The 22,724-nt window shown below is 40.6% G+C and overlaps 1 protein-coding gene across 10 annotated transcripts in view; it reads right to left on the reverse strand.

Moving 5' to 3' along the window:
• Window positions 1-21,602, reverse strand: part of SPDYA (speedy/RINGO cell cycle regulator family member A) — a 40,080-nt gene extending 18,478 nt beyond the window's left edge. For 4 of the 10 annotated variants that reach the window (XM_054677759.2, XM_024354269.3, XM_063789208.1 and 1 more), the window contains exons 1-5: window positions 21,141-21,337; window positions 15,863-16,115; window positions 13,006-13,064; window positions 9,719-9,804; window positions 2,810-2,981 (exon numbers count right to left, since the gene is read on the reverse strand). In XM_054677759.2, the coding sequence (XP_054533734.1) occupies window positions 2,810-2,981; window positions 9,719-9,804; window positions 13,006-13,064; window positions 15,863-16,097 (552 nt within the window). In that variant the 5' untranslated portion in view covers window positions 16,098-16,115; window positions 21,141-21,337. Of the gene's footprint in view, window positions 1-2,809; window positions 2,982-9,718; window positions 9,805-13,005; window positions 13,065-15,862; window positions 16,116-17,406; window positions 17,481-21,140; window positions 21,338-21,476 lie in introns of those variants that run through there. The other 6 variants (XM_024354268.3, XM_063789207.1, XM_063789210.1 and 3 more) reach the window with 4 other exon arrangements.
• Between the last annotated feature and the right edge of the window lie 1,122 nt (window positions 21,603-22,724).

A 22,724-nucleotide genomic window follows, 5' to 3' on the forward strand; every position in this document is an offset into this window, starting at 1 on the left:
AGCAATTCTTCAAGGAGTTTGGTTATAAGGGAGGCAAAGCAGAGAAATGTAGTGGTAGCTGGGGGATACATTTTTTGTTTTTGTTTTTATTGATGGATATCTTAGAGCAATTCTATATTCTGATGGCAGTGATCCAATAAAATAAAAAATGTGAAATGCTGGAAAGGGGACAATTACTGGAATGTGATGTCCTTGAGAAAGCAAGAAAAGATGAGATCTAGTGCACAAGTAGAGGGAATGGATTTGGATAGGAGCAAAGATCGTTCTTTCACAGTAACAAAGGGAAGGCAGAATATAGGGGTACGCATGTAGGTAGGATAGACGATAAGATGTGAGCACGTGGACAGTCTGTTCTACTGCTTCTCTTTTCTCAGGAAAAGAGAGTAATGCATGATTGTTGTAATTGAAGTGTGAGGACAGAGATGGGAGATATTAGAAGTGTACTAGATTTTTTACTTCATTACATTTACAGTTTATTGTTTAGACAATAGATAAGCAAATAAATAATTACAAATTTTATTCAGTGCTACAGAAGGAAACAAAGTATTGTGATAAGGATAATGGAATTAAATTCATTTAAATAAGGTGACCTTTTTGAAGAGGAAAAACAAGTTCCATTAATTTTTTTAAATGTTGCTAAATTTTAAAATTATGAAAAAGCATTAGGAATAATATAACAAACATCCATATCCCTACTGCCTAGAATTAATAGATGTAATACTGCTATTTTTGCTTCAAGCCTTTTTTATTTTTATTTTTTGGGACAGGGTCTTGCTCTGTTGCTGAGGCTGGAGGGCAGTGGCATAATCATGGCTCACTGGAGCCTGAATCTCCTGGGCTCAGGTGATTCTCACACCACAGCCTCTCAAGTAGCTGGGACTACAGGTGTGCACCACCACGCCTACCTAATTTTTTGTATTTTTTGTGGAGACAGTGTTTTGCCATGTTACCCAGGATGGTCTTGAACTCTTGGACTCAAGTGATCCAGGCCACCTTAGCCTCCAAAAGTGCTGGGATTACAGGTGTGAGCTACCATGCCTGCCTGCCCTTTTTAAATTAAAAGAAATAATATAGTTTCTGGTATGTATTTACTAAGTGCTCACTAAATCAATGTATATTAATGAATAAGTTAATTCTATCAAATCTTAAGATTTGCAAGTATATCAACATTTATCAAATTTTTCTTAACTAATACTAGAGCTTACAGTGACCACTGCTTTCCATTTAATTTTCTACTCTAGAATTTTTCTGTGGTTTGAAATACTGACTTTATTAAAAACCAGAACATTTGGTAAAATAACTGATTATTAAATTTTTAGTGTCTTGCTGATTTATCCTAATAAGATTTGGCATTAAGGAAACAATATATTCTTTGTGAAAAGAGTTATGATTTTAAAGAATATTTAAATTGTATGCCATTTAATATATGTGTTAAATAGTGTTTCAATTTTGGGAACCTGAAATTTCACATACTTTATTGAGCAGAAATTATTATTCAACTCCAGTGTTATTGTAATCCTAAATAAGATATTTTGGTTTGTTCATATCACCCTTTTTCAATATATTGATGATCCTTTAGACAGAAGAAATACACTAAAATAAAAGTACTTACTATAAGCCGGGCACGGTGGCTCACGCCTGTACTCCCAGCACTTTGGGAGGCCGAGGCGGGCGGATCACGAGGTCAGGAGATTGACACCATCCTGGCTAACACGGCGAAACCCCGTCTCTACTAAAAATACAAAACATTAGCCAGGCATGGTGGCGGGCGCCTGTAGTCCCAGCTAATTGGGAGGCTGAGGCAAGAGAATGGCGTGGACCCGGGAGGCGGAGCTTGTAGTGAGCAGAGATCGCACCACTGCACTCCAGCCTGGGTGACAGAGCAAGACTCTGCCTCAAAAAAAAAAAAAAAGTACTTACTATAGAAGTAGGCTGCTCTGAAAAATAGAAATGACAATTTGTTTGTTTGTTTGTTTTTGAGATGGAGTTTCGCTCTGTTGCCCAGGCTGGAGTACAGTGGCACCATCTCAGCTCACCGCAACCTCTGCCTCCTGGGTTTAAGTGATTCTCCTGCCTCAGCCTCCCAAGTAGCTGGGATTACAGGCACCAGCCACCACATTTGGTTAATTTTTGTATTTTTCTTTTTCTTTTCTTTTCTTTTCTTTTCTTTTTTTTTTTTTTTGAGATGGAGTCTCGCTCTGTCGCCCAGGCTGGAGTGCAGTGGCGCGATCTCTGCTCACTGCAAGCTCCGCCTCCTGGGTTCACACCATTCTCCTGCCTCAGCCTCCCGAGTAGCTGGGACTACAGGCGCCTGCCACCACGCCCGGCTAATTTTTTTTGTATTTTTAGTAGAGACGGGTTTCACCATGTTGGCCAGGATGGTCTTGATCTCCTGACCTCGTGATCTGCCCGCCTCGGCCTCCCAAAGTGCTGGCATTACAGGCGTGAGCCACCGCACCCAGCCTAATTTTTGTATTTTCAGTAGAGATGGGGTTTCACCATGTTGGCCAGGCTGGTCTCGAACTCCTGACCTCAGGAGATCCACCCGCCTCAGCCTCTCAAAGTGCTGGGATTACAGGCGTGAGCAGGGCTTGCCCGGTTGACAGTTTTTAGTTATGGTGATAATAAGACAGCAACATTGTAATACACAAGTTGTATTCATGGTAATGATCAATGGTCTACTCCACATATTAGAAAAAAAAAAAAAAAAACCCAGAATACCAAAACATTAGAAGCACGTTAAAAAACAAGGATAATAAGATAAACAGAAAACAAAGATTACATATATAAAGCATTTTAAAATTCTTACCTCCTCACAACATCGCCTGCTTACAATAGCCCTATAGTCAATTCTATCCCAGAGCTGGTCCCTTAACTTTAAGAAATTAGGGAACAATTTTCTCCAGTTTTTCCCTAAAGCCCATGGAAAAATTTCATACTTGGTTTCTTCTTCATCTTCTTCAACTGTATTAGCCAGATACCTAACAAAGAAGATCACAACCCAAAAAAGAAATGGGTAAAGGACAGAAACAGGTAGTTCACATACACCAAGACATAAAAGTGGTTTATAAACACATGAAAGGTGTTCAATGTTAATTAAAGAAATGCAGTTCAAAAATAGAGATACATGTAGTTAATTTTACCTTGTTGAGTTCTAGGTATTTCTTATTCCTACAAATCTTGAGCTTTGTTCTGGGATGCAGTTAGTTACTTTGAAATAGTCTGATTCTTTCAGATGTTGCTTTTATGATTTTTTAGGTGGATCTGGAACAATGTTCAGTCTGGGGCTAGTTATTCCTCACTACTGAGGCAAGACCTTCCTGAGTACTCTTCTCAATGCTCCATGAATTATGAATCTTTTCAGCCTGGCTGGTGGGAATAGCCACTATTTGCAGCCGTATGTGAATGTTAGGCAGTATTCCTCCTAATCTTTTCTTAACATCTTTCCTCAGATTCAGGTAATTTTCTTATACACATATGAAACTCAGCATTCTGCTGAATGCTTGATGGGGACCAGGCATGCACAGAAGCAGGAAAACATGACTCATCATAAGGCGACTAATCAATCAAAATCAACCCCAAACTGATACCCATGGTTGACATAAAAGATAAGGACACTGAAACAGTTATAACTATTCTGTATGTTCAAAAAGTTAAGTAGACATATTGAAAATGTACTTTTAGAGATGAAAACTACAATGTGTACAATGAAAAATACACTGATTGGGATTAATGGCAGATTAAATACCACAGAGAAAACATCTGTGAATTGAAGACACAATAGAAAGTATTCAAGATGAAATACACAGAGAAAAAAGAAACAAAAATCATAAACACAGGATGAGGGCCGGGCGTGGGGGCTCACTCCTGTAATCTCAGAACTTTGGGAGGCCAAGGTAGGCGGATTGCTTGAGGCCAGGAGTTCAAGACCTGCCTGGCCAACACAGTGAAACCCCATCTCTCCTAAAAATACAAACATTAGCTGGGCGTGGCGGCCTGCGCCTGTAATCCCAGCTACTTGGGAGGCTGAGGCAGGAGAATCGCTTGAACTCGGAAGGCAGAGGTTACAGTGAGCCACTGAGATTGCAACACTGCACTCCAGCCTGGGTGACAGGGGGAGACTCTGTCTCAAAAAAAAAAAAGAAAAAAGAAAAAAACAAGAAAAAATAAACAGAGCATCAGTTTGATGTGGGACTTCAAGAAACAGGCGGAACTGGAGACTCTGAAGGCCAGTATCAATAACAATGAAGGATTCTTTCAATGCCCTGTAATCTGAATAGGGCAGACAGAAAATGAGGTGGACAGAAGACATTTGAAGGAGTAACAGCTGAAAGTTTTTGAAATTTAATAAAAACTATAAACCTACAAAGAAGTTCAATGAACCTCAAAGCACATGAAACATGAAGAAAATTAAACCAGTGAACACCACAATCAAATTGCTCAAAACCAGTGATAAAGAGTAAATCTTAAAAGTACTCAGAGAAAAAAAAAACCATTAGATAACACAGGCACCATGATTAGGATGGGGTAGATTTCTCATTGGAAATAATACAAGTCTCACAGATGACTTTCCAAGAAAAACAGGCAACTTACAATAAAAATATTACAAAACACATAAGGGAACAAGGTACCAAGAACAGTAACAGACCCTGAAATCTGAAAGTAATGGAACAGACACAGAATGTAAGAATAACTATTTCCAGTAAAGATAATATGATACATGGAAAAGTATATTTGAAAAAGAAGAAAATAGAACTTTTATAAATGGAAAATTTTATAATGAAATTAGCATATTAGACATAAGCTGAAGATAAAATTAGTGAACTGAGAGATAAATCTAAATAAATGATCTAAAATGCAGCCCAAAGAAACACAGATAGAAAATAGCAAAGATTGGCCCGGCTCGGTGGCTGACGCCTGTAATCCCAGCACTTTGGGAGGCTGAGGCGGGTGGATCACGAGGTCAGGAGATTGAGACCATCCTGGCTAACACGGTGAAACCCCGTCTCTACTAAAAAATACAAACAAATTAGCCAGGCGTGGTGGCGGGCGCCAGTAGTCCCAGCTACTCGGGAGGCTGAGGCAGGAGAATGGCGTGAACCCGGAGGCAGAGCTTGCAGTGAGCTGAGCACTCCAGCTTGGGCGACAGAGCGAGACTCCATCTTAAAAAAAAAAAAAAGAAAGAAAGAAAAGAAAAAAAGAAAATAGCAAAGATGGGGATGGGTCCAGTGGCTCACACCTGTAATCCCAACACTTTAGAAGGCTGAGGCAGGTGGAGTGCTTGAGCTGAGGAGTTCGAAACCCAGCCTGGGCAACATGGAGAAACCCCATCTCTACAAAAAAATACAAAAAATTAGCTGGGTGTTGTGGTGAATGCCTGTGGTCCCAGCTATTCGGGAGATTGAGGTGGGAGGATCCCTTGATCCAGGGAGGTGGAGATCGCAGTGAGCTGAGATCACACCACTGCACTCCAGCCTGGGCAACAGTTAGACTGTCTCAAAAAAAAAAAAAAAAAAAAAAAAGAAAGAAAGAAAGAAAGAAAAAGAAAATTTCAAAGATAAGTGATGGGGAAGACCGAGCGAGGCATAACAAGTTTAATTGGTTTCAAAAGGAGAAAAAGGAGATAGCAGAGGAAGAGAAATATTTGAAGAGACAGTGGATAGAATTTTCTGAGTTGTCTGTTGAAAGGCATCAATCTTCAGGCCAGGCTCAGTGGCTCACGTCTGTAATCCCAGTACTTTGGGAGGCTTAGGCGGGTGGATTACCTGAGGTCAGGAGTTTGAGGCCAGCTTGGCCAATATGGTGAAACCCTGTCTCTACTAAAAATACAAAAGTTAACCAGGCATGGTGGTCTGTGCCTGTAGTCCCAGCTACTTGGGAGATTGAGGTGGAAGGATTGCTTAAACCTGGGTGGCAGAGGTTGCAGTGAGCCAAGATGGTGCCAATGCACTCCAGCCTGGGTAACAGAGCAAGACTCCATCTCAAAAAACAAAAACGAAAAACATCAATCCTTAATCTTCAGAAAGGTTACCAAATCCCAAGTAAGTTATTAAAAAGAAACCAGTGCCAAACACCAAAGAAAAAGAGGTCTTAAAAGCAGCCAGAAGGCCAGGTGTGCAGCTCATGCCTGTAATTCCAGCACTTTGGGAAGGATGGCTTGAAGTCAGGAGTTTGAGACCAGTCTGGGCAACATGGCAAAACTCCATTTAAAAAAAAAAATAAAAAATAAAAAATTAGCCGGGTGTGGTGCTATGTGCCTGTGGTCCCAGCTACTCAGGAGGCTGAGGCAAGAAGATCACTTTAACCCTAGAGGTAGAGGTTGCAGTGAGCCAAGATCATGCTGCTGCACTCCAGCCTGGGTGACAGAGTGAGACCCTGTCTCAAAAAAAAAATTAAGAACCTCCTATATGTTAGTAATTGAAAGATGAAATAAAATGTTATATGTTCCTTGCCCATAAGGAGCCTACAATTAAGTAAAAAAGGCAAGTAAGTATGAAACAAATAATTGTGAAAGGTAATGTGGAAGAATGATAATAGAAGTTCAGAGTCTTATAAGAATACACAGAAAGGAAACATTATAAGACTGTATAGAAAGGAAAAGAACTTGAGCTTTAGAACTATGGCTGAGAAAATATTTAACGAGGAGAACTATTGAGGCCATACAAAAAGTATGATTAGTCTTAAAATGGAAATTATAATTCATGTTATTTTTAATATGGAGCTTACATAATACAACATGCAATACAACCTTACAGATAATTGTATTGCATAAACTCAATAGTGCTCTACTGGTAATAACTTTATAAAACAAGTGAAACGAATTCAATTTCAGGCATCTAGTAAGATTTAAACTAAAGCTTCTTTTGGTTTGTTTTTAATTCTCAAGTGAAAAAAACCACAAAATAAATTTTGCATCAACATAGATACAATACAATACTGAGATATATAAACAGCAATTTAACTTAGTGGTCGATGGCTGAATTTGGTCATTGATAACCACTCCTGAGTTTGTGCCCCTGCTTTGCTGCTTACTAACTTGTTTGTTCTTAGAAAGTACTTAATCTTCCTCTCAGTTTCCTCATCTGTAAAATGGGGATAATAAAAAATTTATTTCATAGGGAAAATTAAATGAGTTAATACTACATTAAAATTTTTTGTGGTGCCTTGCACATAGTACTCAGTATTACCTAATACTATTATATTTAGCAATCATCCTAAATTTTGAGTTCATTTTTCCCTGTGCACTGGAAAATATATCTCCTGAATACAAGTAGAAATCAGTTTCTTTGGCCGGGCGCGGTGGCTCACGCCTGTAATCCTAGCACTTTGGGAGGCCGAAGCAGGTGTATCATGAGGTCAGGAGATCGAGACCATCCTGGCTAACACAGTGAAACCCCATCTCTACTAAAAATACAAAAAAAATTAGCCGGGCGTGGTGGCATGCACCTGTAGTTCCAGCTATTCAGGAGGCTGAGGCAGGAGAATTGCTTGAACCTGGGAGGTGGAGGTTGCAGCAAGCCGAGATAATGCCACTGCACTCCAGCCTGGGCAACAGAGAGAGACTCTGTCACAAAAAAAAAAAAAAGAAAGAAAGAAAGAAAGAAAGAAAAGAAAAAGAAAAAGAAAAAAGAAATCAGTTTCTTCTAGTCCTGTTTTTTTTTTTTTTTTTTTTTTTCTCCTGACAGCATCTTGCTCTGTTGCCCAGGCTGGAGTATAGTGGTGATCATAGCTCACTGCAGCCTTGAACTCCTGGGCTCAAGTGATCCTCTTCATCTCAGCCTCCCAAGTAGCTGGCACTACAGGCACATGCCACCATGCCTGGCTAATTTTTTTATTTTTATTTGTGTAGAGACTTACTATGTTGTCCAGGCTGGTCTTGGACTTCCAGCCTGAAGCAATCCTTCCGCCTCAGCCTCCCAAAGTGCTGGGATTACAGGCATAAGCCACTGTACCCAGCCTAGTCCTATTTCTTTAATAACTCTTTGATTCTGAATTAAATACACTTTGAGTAAAAACTTTACCTTCAGTGCTGACAGCTATTGTGGTATTCAACTTAAATATTTTTTATATGTGTTCTCTAGGTAAACACTTAAAATTATATTCATATGGCCGGGCGTGGTGGCTCATGCCTGTAATCCTAGCACTTTGGGAGGCTGAGGCAGGCGGATCACTTGAGGTCAGGAGTTCGAGACCAGCCTGGCCAACATGGTAAAACCTCATCTCTACTAAAAATACAAAAAATTAGTTGGGTGTGGTGACGGGAGCCTGTAATCCCAGCTACTTGGGAAGCTGAGGCAGGATAATTGCTTGAACCCGGGAGGCGGAGGTTGCAGTGAGCCAAGATCGCGCCACTGCACTCCAGCCTGGGCGACAGAGTAAGACTCCATCTCAAAAGAAAAAAAAAATATATATATATATATATATTCATGCATTCCCAACTACAGCATTATATCCAGCTATAGGGTAGAAAAGGAAATATACTCTTTTTTTTTTTTTTTCTTTCCTGAGACGGAGTCTTGCTCTGTCTCCCAGGCTGGAGTGCAGTAGTGTGATTTCGGCTCACTGCAACCTCCACCTCCCGGGTTCAAGCGATTCTCCTGCCTCAGCCTACCGAGTAGCTGGGATTATAGGTGCCCACCACCGCGCCCAGCTAACTTTTGTATTTTTAGTAGAGACAGGCTTTCAACCATGTTGGCCAGGCTGGTATCGAACTCCTGACCTCAGATGATCCACCCACCTCGGCCTCCCAAAGTGTTGGGATTACAGGCGTGAGCCACCGTGCCTGGCCAGAAACATATTCTTAAATAATACAAATTCCAAATGTATTCTGACCTATAGATTGGAAAACCATTTCACAGATCACAATGAATATAAACTAAAGTCAATGGAAGAATTGGAAAACAACTGTATTCCTTTGTCACAGCTCAGTGTGTTTAGTAAAAGAGCCAGTGAATACCAATGGTATCAAATATGAATAATGACTATGTTATAGATATACGTCCACAAAGACTATGTTTACAGCATTTTCCACAAGTTGTTCAATGTAAAAGGGCAATGATGATGGTGATTTTTACTATATATTAATTGAAAATTTCAGAGAATATTCTGGTTTTAAAAAATATCTAAGTCACAAAGAGGAGAATTTGGGATAATTTATATGGAAGCATTCTGAAAAATGTAAAACATGCAATACAAATTGAAGAGGAATACTCCAAGAAATCTTGGCCAGGCGCAGTGGCTCACACCTGTAATTCCAGCACCTTGGAAGGCCGAGGCGGGCAGATCACGAGGTCAGGAGATCAAGACCATCCTGGCCAACATGGTGAAACCACGTCTCTACTAAAAATACAAAAATTAGCTGAGCGTGGTGGCACGTGCCTGTAATCTCAGCTACTTGGGAGGCTGAGGCAGGATAATCACTTGAACCAGGGAGTCAGAGGTTGCAGTGAGTCAGGATTGTGCCACTGCACTCCAGCCTGGCAACAGAGCAAGATTCCTTCTCAAAAATAAATAAATAAATAAAAAAGGAAATCTTAGGCATAGAGCATGATAAGTGAAAAAAACATAAAAATATCCTATTAAAGTAAAAAACATACAGCATTTATACAGGAAGGCCTATTCAAACATATACATAAGGTTTTAAATAGCCTCTGTTTTAAATAAGGTGTAATATATATAATAGATAACACAACAATCACTTAGTAGAAAGTATACTTACAGAGCAATAAAGAAATTTATCCTGGTATGCTCACTTATAGTAAATTTAGCCCTCTTGAAATAAACAAAGGTCATAGCCAAAAGATACTATAAGGAAAAAAGTTAAAAATTAATATTAATGTTTTGCTTTCATAAATAAAACTGCTTTAAAATAGTTAACTTTAAAATTTTCTGATGAATAAGCTAAAACAATAAAGTGTTACTTATTATAGAATTGTGTACTTAATTTTTGGCTTCCTGTAATCCACCATGTGAACAGTGAAAAGTAATTCTTGACTATTTATTATATCATTATAAACTAGAATGGACTCCTAAATTTTATTATTGCCAATAGTTTGAGCTAAAATCCCACTTTTATCTAATTTAAATTTCAAACCTACACAGAAACTGAAATAACAGCAAAATGAACAGCCATGCATCCTCACTTAGATGCACCAAATTTCCCATGTTTGCTATCTCTATTTGTGTGTATGTATGTGTATATATAATTTTTCTAAACCCTTTTAGTTACAGACATCCATACTCACTTTTTAAAATAACTTTTTAAAATGATTTCCAAATGACTTCAGAAATTAGAATAACATGGCTCTATTTTCATGGGGAGAATGTGTTTTAAATATATTATTAGAAAGATACATCTCTAGCCTGATTATTAGCACATATGCCAGGTTCTGTCTGTTCAAATTAAAAACAAGTTATAATAATGTATCAGATTGTCTCTCATAAGACATTTATTCATCCTATTGTAACAGGATTTGCCACAAAGGTGATACCAAGTTTTCACAGTAACTTCCAGTAAAGTACTCTTGAGATAATGTTAAGACAGTACTCCAGGTAGTTACTTTTCCAACACTGCCCCCTTCTGCACAACAACTTTACTACACCTTAAAACCATAAAGTTTAAAACTTCCTGACGGGCGCAGTGGCTCACACCTGTAATCCCAGCACTTTGGGAGGTCGAGGCGGGTGGATCACAAGGTCAGGAGTTTGAGATCAGCCTGGCCAATATGGTGAAACCCCTATCTCTACTAAAAATACAGAAAAATTAGCCGGGCGTGGTGGCACATGCCTGTAATCCCAGACATTTGGGAGGCTGAGGCAGGAGAATTGCTTGAACCCGGGAGGCGGAGGTTGCAGTGAGCTGAGATCACGCCACTGCACTCCAGCCTGGATGACAGAGTGAGACTCCATCTCAAAAAAAAAAAGAAAATCACATCATAACTCCACATGAATTGTATATTTGATATTACAGCATTACTGTTAATTTTAAAAGTACTATGACATTGTAATTGTTTTAAAACAGCTCTTAACTTTTAGTGATATATTGTGAAATATTTATGGATAAAATGTTAGGATGTCTGGGATCAGCTTCAAAATAATCGTTTTTGGTGAGAGGCATTAGAAGAAACAAGAACAGCCACAGTTGATCTATTGTAGCTAGATGAGATGCATATGGAGGCTCTTTGTTCTATTCTATTTACTTCAAATTGTGTATGTTTTAAATTTTCCAAAATGAAATTTAAAAAATTTTATAAACCTTCTTCTAGTGTATCCCTGTCATCTTAAGCTTAAATAAAAATCTTCACCCCAGTACTTTGTATTTAATCACAAGCTAACCTTCCACTCATTCCCTTTACTGTTGGCTAGTAGTGATGTAAAGTCACGCTTAATTTTCAAATATGACTGCTTGGTACAAAATGGCATTTACAAAGCTGAAAATTCTTAGCACGAGAAATATTTTTCTAAAAGAAAAAAATTGAAAAATACAAAGCTGAAATTTTATTTTATTATTATTATTTTTTTGAGACAGAGTCTCGATCTGTCACCCAGGCTGGAGTGCAGTGGCTCGGTCTCGGCTCACTGCAACCTCTGCCTTCTGGGATCAAACAATTCTCCTGTCTCAGCCTCCCGAGTAGCTGGGACTATGGGTGCGCACCACCACACCCGGCTAATTTTTGTATTTTTAGTAGAGACAGGGTTTCTCCATGTTGGCCAGGCTGGTCTTGAACTCCTGACTTCAGGTGATCTGCCCGCCTCAGCATCCCAAGCGCTAGGATCACAGGTATGAGCGACAAAGCTGAAATTTTAACCATTCAACAAAATCTAAAGAACATAGAAACATCGCTGCTCCCAGTGTGTAAGTTAGACATTCTTTTATGAAACACTGATTCCTAAACAACATGTTAAACTAATTTTACCCTACAAATTACTGAGATTTGTTTTCTCTGACTTACAAAATACTAAAATGCAGACTACCTTAGTAAAGTAAATCTCAGAATATTTTTTCTCCACAGCCTGATAAAAGGTAATAACTGATCAAAATGTATTAAGTCTATACTGATTTTCTGTTTGTGGTTCTTTGGTTTTTGTTCGTTTTTGAGACAGGGTCTGGCTCTGTCACCCAGGCTGGAGTGCAGTGGTGGTACCACAGCTCACTGCAGCCTTGACCTCCCTGGCTCAAGCAATCCTCCTGCCTCAGCCTTCTAAGCAGCTGTGACTACAGGTATGAGTCACCATGTTCAGATTTTATATATATATATATATATATATATATATATATATTTTTTTTTTTTTTGGAGACCAGGTCTCCCTATGTTGCCAAGGCTGGTCTTGGAACTCCTGGGCTTAAGTGATCCTCTCGCCTTGGCCTTCCACAGTGTTGGGATTACAGGCATGAGCTGCCACACCTGTTTTGATTTCTGTTTTCAATCAAATACAAATTTAAGGTCATTTAAATGTAATCAATAATATTCTACAATTCCTTAAGTATAGACTGAATCTATGCTATATGCTAATTCCAGAAATTCATGTGTAAAGCTTCTGCTTTGAAGGAGCAGTGCAGGCTAGCTCTTATTTTTTTAATTTTTAAATTTAATTAATTTGTTTAGAGACAGAGTCTTGCTCTATTGTCCAAGCTGGAATGCAGTGGCACAATTGATCAAAGCTCACTGTATCCTCCAACTTCTGGGTTCAAGTGATCCTCCCACCTCAGCTGGGTGGCTGGAACTACAGGTGCATGCCACCACACTTGGCTAATTTTTAAATTTTTTAGAGATGGGGGTCTCACTATGTTGCCCAGGCTGGTCTCCAACTCCTCGCTTCAAGTGATCCACCCACCTCAGCCTCCCAAAGTTTTGGGATTACAGGTATGAGCCACTGCACCTGGCCACTAGCTCTTTTCTTAATCATAACTAATAAGATAGAAAATTCTTATAAGGTCTCATTAAAGCTCTAATGGTTCAGTTACATTATAATGCTGGTTAATTGTTATACTGTTACCAAATTTACCTTGTCTGCAATTTTACAGCAGCAGTCCATCCACAAGAAATCTTGAATTAAATCGTCATCTACAACAAAAGATAGCTATAACTTGTCTTTTAAAAACAGAATGTTTCCTTTTGAAGAATTAATTTCTATGTCAAGAGATTATACATGGTGCTTAGAAATAAAACAAAAATGAATGAACCAGTGTTGCCTAAGGTGGAGTTTTCAGTTCTTTGGTGTATTTACCATTGCAAAGACTGTACGAAAAACTACTGCTTTATCCTTCATCATGCCATCTGATTTGCCTTAACATATGGCTCAGATTGGAGAATGGTAGAAGTGTTTGGTTTACTGAATATCCAACAGTATTTTTAGTTTTGCATTCTTCTCTCCTATTTATCTCTATTCCACTTTCTATTACTCAAATACATATGATAATGTCTATATAAAAAGGATTCATAATTCATTAGTTATTTATAATTAACATTTTGAAAAAACTATTAGGATAAAAAGATCAACAAACAAACACATTGTTAAAAATAATAACATCTAGAAAGTAGGTAAAATATTTCAATTCTAAAGGGGTAAAATATATAATCTCAAAATACATTAATAGTTGTCAGAATGTAATCTAGAAAAATCTGCTTTTTTTCCATTCCCCCTTTCTCTCTCTCTCTCTTTTTTTTTAAAGAGACAGGGTCTCACTATGTTGCCCAGGTGGGCCTTGAACTTCTGGGCTCAAGTGATCCTCTGGCTTCAGACTCCTGAGTACCTGGAACTACAGGTGCATATGCCACCACGCCAGGCTCCTCTTCTTCATTTTAAGTAAAAAGGCATAACTTCTTTATATTCATTTGTGTACACTAAAATATCATCAATGTAGTCATACGGAAAGTTCCAAGAATAATTACTGATTTCCTGAGAATAAGAATTTCTGCCTTGCTAACTTTTTTTCCTTTTTCTAAACAGGGTCTCACTTTGTCACCCAGGCTGGAGTGCAGTGGCGTGATCTTGGCTCAACTGTAGCCTCAACCTCCTGGGTTTGAGATCCTCCCACCTCAGCCCCCCAGATAGCTGGGACTACAGGTATGCACCACCATGCCCAGATAAATTTTTTTTTTTTTTGTATTGTAGAGAGGGGGTTTCACCACGTTGCCCCAGGCTGGTCTTGAACTCTTGAGCTCAAGCGATCCACTTGCCTTGGCCTCCCAAAGTGCTAGGATTACAGGCATGAGCCACCATATCCAGCCTTTTTTTTTTTTTTTTTTTTTTTTGAGACAGAGTCTTGCTCTGTCACCCAGGCTGGAGTGCAGTGGCATGATCTCGGCTCAGCTGTAGCCTCCACCTCCCAGGTTCAAGCGATTCTCCTGCCTCCGCCTCCCAAGTAGCTGGGATTACAGGCATGCACCACCACGCCTGATGGGGTTTCACCATGTTGGCCAGGCTGGTCTCGAACTCCTGGCCTCAAGTGGTCCGCCCCCTTCAGCCTCCTAAAGTGCTGGGATTACAGGAATGAGCCACTGCGCCTGGTCCATTAATTCTATTTATAGTTCTTTCTTTTTTTTTGAGACAGAGTTTCACTCTTGTTGCCCAGGCTGGAGTGCAATGGTGCGATCTCGGCTCACCGCAACCTCCACCTCCTGGGTTGAAGCGATTCTCCTGCCTCAGCCTCCCAAGTAGCTGGGATTACAGGCATGTGCCACCACACCCGGCTAATTTTATATTTTTAGTAGAGACAGGGTTTCTCCATGTTGGTCAGGCTGGTCTTGAACTCCTGACCTCAGCTGATCTGCCTGCCTCGGCCTCTCAAAGTGCTGGGATTACAGGCATGAGCCACCGCGCCCAGGCTCTATTTATAATTTCTTAAGTTACCTAAAATGGTACAGCCAGGTATTTTCCCGTGTTTCTGATGATGAGTTTTGGGTACTAAAAAAGTTTGCAGGTAATAATTTTGTTCTGCTCTTAATGAAAAGAAGGGGAACTTTTATTAACATTCTAAATCTGATGGGGAAGCATCTTTATATCTTTTTCTACTTATATTCCTTACATTTTTTCCTGTTTCATCTTTTCATTTTGCTTTTCTTTAAATCGTAACTAGCTTGCTTTAATGTGCCTGACCTTCCTCTAGAAACAAGCAAGCTACAATCTACCAGACTGTAGCATCTACTTGACTTGATTCATTACTCCAAATATTTTTCAGAACTCATCTATCCTACCCCTTTTTCTAATCTGTTTACCTTATTACCCTACCTCAAAAAAAAAAAAAATTCCCTCTCTTTCCTAGTTAGGAGTACAGTACTATAAAGAAGTTTCTTTTTGCCAATGTTAAGAAATGTATCAGCAAAGTAGCACTGTCTCATAACCTAAACAAATTCAAACTCAGTTTCATTATATGGACATGATAAAGCATAGTTAATTTTTAACAATGTTCCCAAACTGTTATCCTGAAACTTCTCTAGTGTGACCAAGCTTCCTAGTTTTCTTGGGTTTAGCAGAGAAAGTCCTGGGAAACCCCTTAGGCCCAGTCAAACTGGGTCAGTTAGCTCACCTGAGTTTTTATGTAGTATTTTATTTTAGGTCAAATAAAACTCATGCCATGGGCTATGAAGTTGAATTGCCCAGAATTTACATTTGACATCTGGATTTAAGTAGTCTAGAAGCTAGATGAGTATGAATTTTTAATCCATAAGGAAACAAAACAAACAAAAACCCAACATTGAAAAAAAAAGACTAAGTAAAACAAAAACAAATTTGGTTGGAGATGGGAAATTAAATACAAAAATAATGATATCCTCTTTGATCAGAATAAAAACATTTAGATGTTTACATTCTAGGTTTTTAGTACTTTATAATTACCGCTATTACAATATTTTAAACCTACCAAATAATTTAAAGAAAGCAGTCATATCCTGACGCTGTATAACCAGACAAGGTCCTTTGGGGCGTTTAGATTTGTTGTTATTATGTGTATTTTTTTCAAATGCTTGCCAATTATCTTTAAAAATAGGACGCTTCAGAGTAATGGGCTTTTTAGGCTGATGTGATCTATTTGACCCTGATTTTACATAAACAGTGACAGTAGGTGGTGTCTCACAACACATCTGATTGTGCCTCATTTTGGTTTCCCAATATTCCTGTAAAAATAAAACATACAATTATTCATCACACACATTCATTTCATATATAAACAACTAACTGGATGATACTACCATATGCAGTCATATAAAATGTTACTAAACTTGCCATTAAAATGTTATTTGTGACAGTGACTCCCATTAAAAATTGCTTTTGAAATTCAGCGCTAGGAAAAGCTATGCTTCTTTTGGGTAACAAATAGACATCCTCTTCCCAAATAATAAGATACTGTATGCCATTTTGCTTTGGCTGCAGAACTTGACCAAATTTGAAAGTTAATTATAGAAATGATGCTGACTTCATAATTTATTTGTAGTCTTCTTTTTTCCGGCTAATTTTCTAATTTTTTCTATTCTGCTTGAATTGACATAATTTTATTATATTGTTGTTATATACCACCTCAAATTTTTTATAAACAAGGACAACTATTTCCAGTTTCAAGTATTAAATTACAAAGCACCCCCCCTCCCACAAAACCCCATATCTCTTTATTGGTAAATTCCTTGATATATTATAAAATTCACTTATTCAATAAGCATTTATTGGTATTTATTGAAAAGTTGAAAGCAATTCTAGCAAAAAATGTAGATGTGCTTTGAAGGCTTTTCATAAATTGGTCTAATTTTTATTTTACTTACTTTTCTGTTTTCCTTTTTTTCTTGTGTGTGTGTGTGTGTGTGTGTGTCTGTGTGTTTCAGACAGGGTCTTGCTCTGTCACGCAGACTGGAGTACGTTGGCATGATTACGGCTCACTGCAGCCTCAACCTCCTGGACTCAAGTGATCCTCCCTCCTTAGCTTGCCTTGTAGTTGGGACCACAGGTGTATGCCACCACATCTGGCTAATTTTTTAAATTTTTGTAGAGATGAGGTCTCACTATGTTGCCCAGGCTGCTCTCAAACTGCTGAGCTTAAGCCGTCCTCTCGCCTCAGCTTCCCCAAGTGTGGGAATTACGGGCTTGAGCCATCATGCCTGGCCTGTTCTAATTTTTAAAGTTGTAAGTGTATGACAAAGCTATTTGAGTGACTGATTATAAGTGTATATGAATGTATGTTGTCATAATCTAATAAAATCTGAGACAGTTAATCTATCAATATTTAACAATATACATAATCATCACCTTCTTTGGTGGTGATTAGTTCACATAATTACTACACTTAGTATTATTTTTGTGGTCAAATATTTCTAGGATAATGGGAAACTGAGGTATGAATAGGCAACACAGGAAACTACTCTAGGACCCTACTGAGAACCTCTGAATGCAACCTCACAGTGACTCAGGCAGCCATACCTTCCTTGGTGTTCAAGGAGTGAGGTACAGATTCCACTTCCTGACCCTCAGAAATTTCCCTTCTGAAGGAAGGACTGGAAAATAAGATTGGATTTAGTGAGGTTAGAACAGCACTGTCCAATATAATGTAAGCCACATATGTAATTTTGTATTTTTAGAGCCACCTTACAAAACAAAACAGATAAAATTACTTTTAATAATAAAGTTTATGTAACCCAATATGTCCAAAAGGCCATTTTAACATGTAATCAATATAAAAATCAGTGAGATAGTTCACATTCTAAGTCTTTGAAATCTGCTGAGTATTTTCCTCTTACAGCATATCTCAATCTTTTTTTCTTTTTTTTGTTACTTTAGATGAACATGCTTACATACAAATCTGTTCTGATACTAATTTTTCAACAGTAAAAGTGAAATGCAGTCCTATTTTTAAAAATGAAGTAATTTGTAGGAGAAAAATATGCTCCTTCAGTTTTTAAAGTAAAAATTAAATTATTCAGTTTCAAGTGTTTAATAGCCACAAGTGGCCAGTGGCTACCATATTAGATAGCACAGGGCTACATTTTGAAGAACTAGGCAGAGGAATATACTTATCTAATTGCTCCTCTCATCCCATCTTTCTTCCTAGATCCTAAAGTCCTGCCAAATTGAAGGCAATTATGTACTTGGGGTGCGGGTTATAAACTCCATAGAAAGAGGAATAGGTGATAAATTGAGCCTTGAGACTTGAGTAAGAACTTTCTGCTCTTTCCTGCCCACCTCATCTGGGAGACAGCTGGAGGCCTCATCTGCATATTTTTTTCAAAGTAAGAGCAGCCTTAAATCTAGATAGAAGAGCCAGGCGCGGTGGCTCATGCCTGTAATCCCAGCACTTTGGGAGGCTGAGGTGGGCGGATCACCTGAGGTCAGGAGTTTGAGACCAGCCTGACCGACATGGTGAAACCCCGTCTCTACTAAAAATACAAAAATTAGCTGGGCATGGTGGCAGGCGCCTGTAGTCCCAGCTACTGGGGAGGCTGAGACAGGAGAATTGCTTGAACCCGGGAGGCGGAGGTTGCAGTGAGCCGAGATCATGCCACTGCACTCCAGCCTGGGCAACAGAGCAAGACTCCGTCTCAAAAAAAAAAAAAAATCTAGATAGAAGAAACTAAAGAGTACTCAGGCTTCTCAAATTCTAGTATGGAGTTATCAGTGGTATAGTACCGTGGCTAAGAATTCTGCTTCAAATTTGAGTGTTGGGGCTAGACTTGGGTGGAATGTACCAGAACACAAAATAACTGTGGCACATATTCCAGAAGATAAGTTTTACTCAATGCTAAGTAACCTAAAATAGTGTTTTTATATTAAAACAACCATGGATATATCATAAAATATAATGCAAATTTTCTATCAATCAAAAAGGTAAAATATGTCCACAGTAGGCGTCTTTACACTATTCCTCTAAACCCTTATGTATGTGTTGGGATATTTCCCATACAATTTCAGAAAACTGAATGAGAAGAAAATGTCTGAAATTCCCCAAGTGGAGCTTCATTGTCTTTAATAAGCAAACACTGGCAGAAAAGGTACGTACAACAAGCTGAAGGAGAGAAGCTATCAATGCTAGTCTTGGTCAATTTCTACCTAAGGGTATCTTTTAATTTTGCTCTTCATTTAGATATACTAAGAGAATGAGAGTTCTTATAGAGCAAGCAAGAGGAAAAGAACGAAAACCAAATTAAAAATATGAGCCATTTTAGGAACTGCAAGAGATAGGGAAAGAAGGAGAAGTAGGAGAAACTATGCTCATCAGGTAAAATCCTTTTTTTTTTTTTTTTTTTTTTTTTTGAGACGGAGTTTCGCTCTTGTCGCCCAGGCTGGAGTGCAATGGCTCGATCTCGGCTCACTGCAACCTCCGCCTCCTGGGTTCAAGCGATTCTCCAGCCTCAGCCTCCTGAGTAGTTGGGATTACAGAAGCCTGCCACCACGCCCCGCTAATTTTCGTATTTTTAGTAGAGATGGGGTTTCGCCATGTTGGCCAGGCTGGTCTCCAACTCCTGACCTGAGGTGATCGGCCCGCCTCGGCCTCCCAAAGCGCTGGGATTACAGGCGTGAGACACTATGCTCGGCCTCCTTCAGTGAATTTTTATATGGACTCCATGAACATTAAAAAAATCATACCAGGATTCATACTTGAATAGGATGTCTGGGATTTTCTTTCTTTCTTTCTTTCTTTTTTGGTAAGTTAATCACAAAAATTCTAGAGGCATCTGAAATAACCTCTTCTCTGGGGGGTAATATAAAGGGTGGTGGTTCCCAACCATAATATGAAACAAGCAGAAGTTGTTTGGGGATTCATTTGCCTATATGAAAAACCTAATAGCAATATCCACTGGCAACTCAGTCAGGACAGGCAAGTAAGCCTTAACTTCCTTATGAGTGCAGTCACACACAGAGAATATGTGCCAGACACTGATGAATGTGTTACATGCATTATCTCATTTAATTCTCAAAACATCTCTATGTGGTAGGTATTATTTTATCCTTATTTTCTAGATAAGAAATTTGAGGCTTAAAGAACTTAAGAAATTTCCCAAAGGCTCATAGTAAGTGATAAAGCTAGAATTTGAATGCAGAACTGACATCAAAGTCCCATATTCTTTAACCAGTAAATCACTGTTTTAAATATTAAATAAAATCATGTGTAAAACACTTGGCACATAGTAAGCACTCCAGTATTACTTATCGTCACCTTGCCAAGAAAACAAAACCAGCTAACCCCAGCTATAAGGCGATCTCGGATCACTGCCACCTCTGCCTCCCGGGTTCAAGCGATTCTCCCACCTCAGCCTCCCTAGGACCTGGGATTACAGGCGCCCGCCACCATGCCAGGATACTTTTTTTAAAATTATTTTTTGTAGAGACGGGTTTTAGCTCACTGCAACCTCCGCTTCCAGGGTTCAAGCGATTCTCCCGCCTCAGCCTCCCAAGTAGCTGGGATTACAGGTGCGCACCACCATGCCCGGTTAATTTTTTTTTTCATTATTTTTTTGTAGAGACGGGGTTTTCGCTGGGGGCTGCTGTCGAATCCTGGCCTCAAGGATTCGCCCAACTCGGCATAAGGCTTTTTAAAAGGTTGAGGCTAGGGGCCCTCCAGTCCTACTGGATGTCATGTAAGAGAATCTTCGTGAATTCTGAGAAATGAGCTACGGGCCTGGTACTGAGACACAGCAGCTCAGATCTCAAAATTCTGGGGCAGATGATCTTGGGGACAAAAAGAGGTGTTTAATGGGACATAAGGAGGTAGGATTTATTTAAAAGACCCCCCAAATCTCCATTCCCCCCACAATAAAGGCGGTAGGCACACGTGGAGACGGGAGCGCCTGCCCAGGGCCCTCCCTCCGAGCAGACGGCCGAGCTTCGGGAGCAGCCTCCGGTCTCGGCCCTGCCGGTCCTTCCCCGGGAACCTTCACCCGCTACGCCGCCGGGCGGAGGGCGGCCAACGCCCCAACCTGCGCGGCCACTGCCTCCCTCGCCAGGTCCCTCAGCCCAGAGCCCGCTGCGGGGAGCGCGTGTGTCGTCGCCGCGAAGGCAGCTGAGAGCGCCCACGGGAGGCGGCGTGAGGACGAGGCTGGAGCGCTGCCTTTTCATCTAAGGCGGGCGGTGGGGTCGCCGACGAGCGAACCCAGGGACCGGGCACACTCGAAACTGGAGATTCGCCTGCGAGGCCCCTTCCCGGGGGCGAGCACAGGTACCTGCGGAAGCCCGGGGCTGCGCGGGAGAAGGCCGGGCAACGGCGGTCAAGGCTCCGCCGCAGCGCTCCTGGCCTCAGACGGTTGCTCGTCTGTCGCTAGCCAGCAGCGGTACCCGCTCTAAGGTCTCCCGCCAACCCGGAGCGAGGGAGCGCGAGGCCGGCAGGGGCCAATCAGCGCACACAGCCGGCCGAGGGGGCGGGGCCTGCCTGCGAGTGCGCGCCGGCGAACCCCGCCCCTCCCTGCCCCCCGCCCGCCCGAGCCTCGGCCGCGGGCCTCTCTCCTCCGTTATCCCGCCTGCCCGCGCAAAACTCACACAACCCTCTTCATTCGACCTACCTCCCTTGGGCACGTCTCGCAGTCAGGCTTGCGTTGGGGCCGTTTACTTCCCTTCGATTAGACAACCAGGCCCCGCGGGGCTGGGGCTGCGGCCTCCCCTCCCCGCCCGGCACACGCGGGCACAGCGTGGTTACCCTGGTTACTCAAAAGGAAGAGGCCGCTTGAACTGAGAAAAACACAACGTGTGAATACGGTGGCTTCTTGTGAGAAGGGGCCATTCTATTGTAACTGTGAATCTGCAGCAGTAATCTTTTTGGCTTTGTCCTAGCCTTTGACTACGTGGGTGCTTAATACATGCATGTTGAATGAACAAATAAAAAGAATTCTTCACAGCTTTTTGATCCCATCCTTTCCTTATGTCCCTCCTAAGGTATAACCGGCTTTTTCTTTCTTTTTGAGACGGAGTCCCGCTCTGTCGCCCAGGCTGGAGCAGTGGCACGATCTCGGCTCACTGCATACCTCTGCCTCCCGGGTTCAAGCAGTTCTCCCGCCTCAGCCTTTTAAGTAGCTGGGACCACAGGTGCCGCCACGCCCGCCTAATTTTTAAACATGCCTTGTAGAGCAGAGTCCTATGTGGCTCAGGCTGGCCTTGAACTCCTGAACTCAGGCAATCCTCCCACTGGGATTACAATCCTAAGCCACCACACCCAGTGTAAACCTTTTTTTTTTTTTTTGGTCTCCATATCACGGCTTTTTTCATGTTGCTAGTCTTTCTAAACGTTTTCAATGACTGCATAATATTCCAGAGTGGATGGACCATTTAAGTCATTTCAATATTTGGATTGCTTCCAGATTTTTTGGCTAATACAATGATTACTCTTAAAAGGCAACCTGGCTCTGCCTACTTGTGGTACTTCCAGCAAATAGCTCCTCAGTCAGCAGTTCTGAAGAACGAGTTAATTCCTTCCTTCTTGTGCTTCCACACACAGCACAATAATGACAAATTCACCTACAAGTACGAGGAGGGGGCCAACTGGGAACTTATTTTTCCTTACACATGCCCTTGACTCTTTCTCCCTGGCCTATAAATGGGAGAATGGGCCAAGAAGCATCAACTGGTTGTGAAAATCTTGAGGAAAATGGCTGCTTCAAGCTTCATTCCTCTAGCTTTTCCCTAAGGATCCTTCCTGACTTCTTTCTGCTCTTCCCCTTGTTTTTGCAAGGTACCGGTGCTGTGATGATTAATTTCCAGCCTCGAGTATAAAATATTTACTGAACAATTAACGTCCGCTACATGAAAAACACAGA

Source organism: Pan troglodytes, chromosome 12 (assembly GCF_028858775.2).
Source record: "Pan troglodytes isolate AG18354 chromosome 12, NHGRI_mPanTro3-v2.0_pri, whole genome shotgun sequence".
Taxonomy (NCBI): Eukaryota; Metazoa; Chordata; class Mammalia; order Primates; family Hominidae; genus Pan; species Pan troglodytes.